Here is a 7,197-nt window from a genome sequence, read left to right on the forward strand (position 1 = left end):
TTTACGTATGTACTGCTTTTACTATGTACTGTTCATCTATCGGTACTGTTCCTGTACTGATCGTACCGAAATTGAGTTTACTATGTACTGTTCGTTACTATCGTGGTTACTGTTACTATGGGTACTTGGTCTGATATACCTATGGTACCTGTTTACTATGGTACCGGCATGTCTAATACTATGGTACTGTTTACTATGGTACATGGTCTATACTATGGTACGTTTACTATTGACAAATGTACTGGTCTGACTTATTACTCATGGTACTGTTTACATGGGTACTGTATGTCTGATATACTATGTACTGTTTACTATGTACTGTATGGTCTATATACTATGCGTACTGCTTTATATGGTACTGTATGGTCTGGACAACTACTATGGTACTGTTACTATCGGTTACTGCTACTGTTGTCTGATATACTATTGTACTGTTTACTATGTACTGTATGGTCTGAAGTACTATGGTCACTGTTTACTATGGCATACATTTTACAGTGAGAAGCCTATCACGACTACATTGAATTCATACATCACTGTTCCCCCTGGTGAACACCTGGGTTACCATTGTCCCAACAGTACAGGCCAGATGAATGTATGCTTACTATGGATGTATGCCTGTACTGGTTTGACTCATGAAAAATGTTTATCGGTACTGTAAGTACTGTTTACTATGACTGTATGGGTCTGATGTACTATGGTACTGATTTTACTGTATGGTACTATGTACTATGGTACTGCGTTACTATGGTACGTTTATATGGTACGTAGTGATTACATGTTGTTTACTATTGATTACTGTTTATTATGTACGCTTACTATGTACGTTTACTATGTACTGTATGGGTTCTGATGTACTATGGTACTGTTTATTATGGTACTGTTTTAGCTATGTACTGCTTTACTAATCCGGTACTGTATGTCGATATACTATGGTACTGTTTACTGGGTCTGTGATGTGTACTGTTTACTATGGTACTGTTTTATTGTACTGTTTACCTATGTACTGTCTATGGTCTATGTCTTACTATGGCTACTGTTTATTATGGTTACTGTTTACTTAGTGGTACTGTTTACTATGTACTGTATTGGTCTGATGTGCTATGGTTACGTGTACTATGGTACTGTATCGTCTGAATATTCGGTTACTGTATGGTTACTGTTTACTATGTACTGTTACTATGTTACTGTATGGTCTATATACTATGTACTGTTTACTATGCGTACTGTTTACATCGGTATGTAATGGTGCTGATTACTATGGTACTGTTTACTATGGTACTGTGTTTACTATGGTACTGTATGTTCTGATATACTATGGTTACTGTTTACTATCGGTACTGTACTATGGTACTGTATGGTCTAAATACTATGATACTGTATGTCTGATATACTATGGTACTGCTTACTATGGTACTGTATGGTCTACATACTATCGTATTCTGATACTATGTACCGTGTGCTGCCTACGTCCGGAGGACCATAGATCTTACTTTACGATGTATCATGGTCGACTTACTAGTACTTTACTATGGACTGTATTGGCTGAATCTATGTATGTTAACTATGGTACTGTTTTACTATGGACGTCACTATGATATATGGTCTGATACTAATTGTTACTTAGCTCTTGATGTTACATGGTCTTACTATGTACTGTTTACTATCCGGTACCTGTATGGCTGATATGCTTATGGTACTGTTTACTTATGGTACTGTTATGGTCTGAATATACATGTTATTGATACTGTATGTTACGGCGTATGGTACTGTTACATGTATGTCTGTCTGAATTGCTATGTAACTGTTTACTTGTACTTATGATTACTTTTACGCATGTCTGATATGTAACTATGGTACTGTTTACTATGTACGTGATGGTCTGATATACTATGGTACTCGTTTACTATGGTACTGTATGGTCTGAACTTGAGGTACTATGGTTACTGTATTCTGATATACTTACTATGGTACTGTTTACTATGGTACTGTATGGTCTGATATACTATGGTACTGTATGGTCTGATATACTATGGTACTGTTTACTATGTTACTGTATGGTCTGATGCACTATGATCACTGTATGGTCTGATTTCAGATAGACATTATATGTGATATTTAGCAGACACTCAAAGCGACTTAAAGTGAGTGTATTTTTAGTAAATGTGATTCCTGCAAAATGTGTGCATGGCTGTCCTATGGCTGTCCATACTGTACCTTAGCCACAGGCAGCCACATGTCCTTGTTAGCAGAAAAGCCGTGGAGCATGAGAATAGAGGGGCGGCCTGGACCAGGCTTCCCTCTGTAGGAGTAACAGAACCGGTAGCCTCTGTTCTCAGAGTAGACAACCTGCAGGCCCAGCCGCCGACGCCAGTACCTGATACAGGGCCGGGGGGAGACAGTCATGGGTTAGTTATACTAGTTAGGAGAAAGATAGAACATAGAGTCAGTTAATGAGAAATAGAACGACAGTAACAGGAAAACAAATAGAACGACAGTAACAGGAAAAACAAAGTAGTGGTCTGAAGTCCAGATTCAAACCTATTAGTGTTCAATACTGTACTGTTTACTATGGTACATGTATGGTTCTGAACAGTACCAGGCATCTTACGCTGTCTAATACGGTTACTGTTACCTATGTACCCCTGTATGGTCTGATATACCTTATGTACTGTACTATGTACTGTATGGTTACCTGATATACTATTTGGTACCTGTTTAGCTACCATGTTTACTAGTGGTTACCAATGTGACTTATGGGTCCTAAATACCCAGTCACCGTATGAGGTACTGTTTTACTATGGTACCTGTCTGGTATACTGCTGTAAATACCTGATATACTATGGTACTGGTTTAACCTATTGGTACTCGTATGGTCTGATGTGAGTACCATTAATCGGTGTCTGTTGTTTACATTACATAGGTACTGTATGGTCTTGATGTACTAGATACGGCAAGTTATTCATAACTGTATATAGGATATCCATCGTATGTCTGACTGTTACTAGTCGCTAGTCATGCTGTGTCTAGCCCTAGTCAGCGGTTAACTCATGGTCTTATGTACTTTGTACTGTTTACCCTATGATACTGTCTAGTATAGGTACTGTTTTACTAAGGTACCTGTTTATATGTACCCCCTGTATGGTCCTTGATGTACCCTATAGTGAGTCCTGTCTATGTTAACTGTAATGTTATGGGTCTTGATTGTTACTATTGGTACCGGGTCTAGTTACCTTTGTACTGTTTACCTATGGTACCCGTATGGTTCTTGATGTACTATGGTATGAGTTAACCCTATCTGTAACGGTTATACTATTGTAACTGTTTACCTTATTGGTACTGTGTGTGGTCATATAACCATGTATTACGGTACTGTTGTGTCAATACCATGTTTATTCCATACGGTATATGTACCTATGTACTGTTTATTGTACTGCTTTACCCCTATTGTATCTGTTGTATCCATTGTATGTCTATTGAGTACTCAGTATGCTATACCTAGTTGTCAGATATCTAGTCATTAGCCACATGTGCAAATTACGTTTACCCTATGTACTGTTCTCATGGTTACTGTTTATTATGGTACCTGTTTTACCTATGGTAACCGTTTCACCCTACTTGGTACCTGTATGGTCTGACAGTAGCCAGCGCCTACATCTTGTGGAGTACTGTTTATTATGGTCACTGTTTACCCGTATGGTATACCTGTTTGACTATGTACCCTTGTATGGTCCCTGATGTGACTAGGTTACTGTTTACCCTAATATGGTACCTGAAGTAATGGGTCCCTCGAAGCACTGTGTCTATACCTTAAATTGCCTGTATGGTACCTGTTACTATGTTACTTTTACTATGTTACCCTGTTATTGGTCCTGAAGTACCAGCATCATACCTATTGGTGACCTGTTTACTATTTGGTTAGCTGTTTACCTTTGTCAATACGTAACCCTGTATGGTGCTTGACAGTACCATGCTACCTATGTACTGTGTTTTCAACTATTTATCAGTGTATACTGACCTATGCTAACCCTATGGTATCCTGTATGGTCTATATACCCTTATTCCTGTACTGTAACCTATGGTACTGTTTCATATGGTACTGTATGGTCCCTGAACAATAACTATGGTAACCTGTATGGTCCTAATATAAATATTTTGGTACGTGTGTCAATTATCACCTAATACGGTACTCAACCTGATGCACTAATCAGAGTCCTACAGGTACCAGCTTACTTATGACCTGGTTTGTGCGATACCTGATACTAATACTACTTTTGGTAAAGCTGGTAACTTAGGGGTCACTAATAACTAAATTGAGTGTCTACAGATACATTACTTTTCAAGCAGCGTTTACTGTAGTCAATTACATAACTTTAATGTTATGTAAAGTGCCAGCTACTCAGTTGTCAAGGTTCTATCGAAGTTACCAGCTACTATTATTGTCCTAAATACAGCGTTAACTCCAGTCTACACTGATTTGCAAGGTACAAGAATACCAGGTCGACTTTTGTATGTCGGAGTTACTGAACTACTTATATTTTACCAGCACCTGTGTCAATACAAGTACCAGGCACGTGGTGTCAATTACTTTTTTAGTAGTACCTTGTATGTCACCACATATGGTCAAATCCATCTTACAGTACTCTGCCGATCACCTGTTACCTTTAATTTTGGATTTACAACTACTGTTATGGTCTGAGTTAACTCACCGCTAACTATTTTTAACCTGTTATTGGGTCAATATCTCTGTAACTTGTTAGCTCCACCTTTATATGGTCTGTTTTACCTATTGTACTGTATGGGTTCTGAATATGCCAGTATATTGTACTTGGTCAAACATATCGTTAGTACCTATGAGGTATCGTTACAATGGTCTGAATATATACCTGTCATATATACTACTGTTATTAACCCCAGTAATACGATATATTGTTCTTCGCGTAGAGTTTTTACGCCCTTATACTCAACTGATGTAACCTTATTGTTTACTGTTATAGATGGTTTCTGACAATACAGTAACCTCAACATTTATACGTATGTAGTGCATTATACTAACGGTACCCTGTTAATGTGACGTCCATGATTATACCCTAATGTACTGAATGCTATACGTGTTATAACCATACTGGATAACTGTTATGGTCTATGTACAGTTACATCGGTTACCTGAGTATCTTTATTAGCCCTATTAAAATAGCGTACAGTACCTGAGTCATTGGTGCTCGCGTATTATGCTCATAGGTTATACGTTTACCCTATTGGTACCTAGCTACATTGGTCAGTCGAACTAACCTATTGGTCCCTTATATGTTGAGTCTGGTAGAATTTATACTATGTCACTGTTTACAGTATCGCTTACTTGTAAGGGTCTATGATGCTACTTGTAAATAATCATTCCACTGTTGTCTGATTTCCAGATGACCCATTATAAGCCTGAGTAACTTCATATTTGATCAGGAACACTCAAAAAGTGTGTGACAACCCTTAACAGTGATGTATTTTTTGAAATATTGAGTGTAACCTATCGCCTGCCCTATAGAATCTAATGTTGTCACTGGCTGATTCCACTTAGATCGGACTTCACAATGGTGATCCCATGTATAACCTAGGCCACCAGGCTCAAGGCCCACCCGAAGTGCTACTTACGCTAGTCACGCCACGAAAAGACCCCGTGGTATGTGTCCAACATATAGAGACTTAGAGGGGCCAGGCCTGGAACCAAGGCTCTCTGTAAGAGTTTACACAGCAACAAACCCCGGTTAAGTTCCCCTGATTAATTACTCCCAAGAGTAAGAAGCAATACCCTGCAGGCCCCCAGCCACGCCCTGCTGCCCCTACGCCCCAATTAACGTACCCTGAGTAACCTACCCGTACGTATGTAAATCAGCACCACGCGAGTTTTGCACAGACCAAATCAACTTCCTGGCTGCAAGAACTGTCAGAAACAGTCGTTGCAAGGAACGCCAGAGTTCTCATTCAGTGTTTCGTATGTATGATAGCTCTACGTCGAGAATAGATAGGACCCATTAGAGTTCAGTTACATTTCGAGAAAACCCCATAGAACGCCCAGTTAACAGGAAACAGACAGAAATAGAACGACCAGGTTCGTGTGCTCGTTCAATCTCACAGCTACACCAAGGAAAAAGCCAACGTTAGAACGACCCGGTAGTACCAGGAAATACAAATTAGAACGCCCGGTTGAGCATAGTACGCAGGCAATAAAACACAATCTAGAACACCGACAGTACGCGGGGAGTTAACAGTGAAAACTAATTTAGAAAGACAGTCAGTAACAGGAAAAAAACAAATAGAATCGACAGTACCAGGAAGTGAAACAAAATAGCAACGACAGTAACAGGGAAAACCAGACAGCTTTCACATTACGAAGACATTCATGGAGCACCAGGAAAAACAAATAGGAACAGACAGTAACAAGGAAAACAAATAGAATCGACCAGTATAACGAAGGAAAACAAAGCTAGAAACCGACCAGTCCAGTGAGCACAGAACAAACAACTGAAACGGACCGAGACAGTAGGTTAACAGGAAAACCAAATAGAACGACAGCAGTAACAGGAAAAACACAATTCACGATTTAGACGAGGCAGTAACAAAGGAAAAACCAAATAGCGGAACGACAGTAACAGGACAAACACAAACTCAGAACGACAGCTAAACAGGTACAAAAACAAATTAGAACGACAGTCAGTAACAGGTAAAAACAACATAGGAATACTCGACCAGTAGACGGAACAAACCGATAGCAAAACGACTATGTATAACAGGAAAAAAAATAGAACGCAGCAGTAACACGGAAAAAGGAAGGTAGAACGACAGTAACAGCTAGAAAACAAATAGAACGACAACAGTAACAGGGAAAAAACAAATAGAAGACAGTACAGCCACGAAACAGAAAAACAAATAATACAGAAAAAAGCAGACAGCTCGAGCAAGTAGAGCAGGAAGAAACAAATGAGAGAAGCAAGTACATAACAGAGAACAAATAGAACGACGCAGTAACAGGAAAAACAAATAGAAGACCAGTAACAGAAAAAACAAATAGAAGACAGGACAGGAACTCACCGTCAGTAACAGGAAAAACAAATAGAAAGACAGTCAAAGTAACAGGAAAACAAAATACAAAGACAGTCAGTAACAGGAAAAACAAACGACAGAATCGCGTCAACAGGAAAAAAC

General features: G+C 39.0%; 1 protein-coding gene across 3 annotated transcripts in view; it reads right to left on the reverse strand.

Annotated features, from left to right (window-relative positions):
- Window positions 1-2,181: 2,181 nt before the first annotated feature.
- LOC112076573 (monoacylglycerol lipase ABHD6) overlaps window positions 2,182-7,197 on the reverse strand; it is a 27,222-nt gene continuing 22,206 nt past the window's right edge. For all 3 annotated transcript variants that reach the window (XM_024143312.2, XM_024143310.2, XM_024143311.2), the window contains exon 3: window positions 2,182-2,377. In XM_024143312.2, the coding sequence (XP_023999080.2) occupies window positions 2,197-2,377 (181 nt within the window). In that variant the 3' untranslated portion in view covers window positions 2,182-2,196. The remainder of the gene's footprint in view (window positions 2,378-7,197) is intronic.

The sequence above is a fragment of the Salvelinus sp. IW2-2015 genome, unplaced genomic scaffold, assembly GCF_002910315.2.
Source record: "Salvelinus sp. IW2-2015 unplaced genomic scaffold, ASM291031v2 Un_scaffold3850, whole genome shotgun sequence".
Lineage (NCBI taxonomy): Eukaryota > Metazoa > Chordata > Actinopteri > Salmoniformes > Salmonidae > Salvelinus > Salvelinus sp. IW2-2015.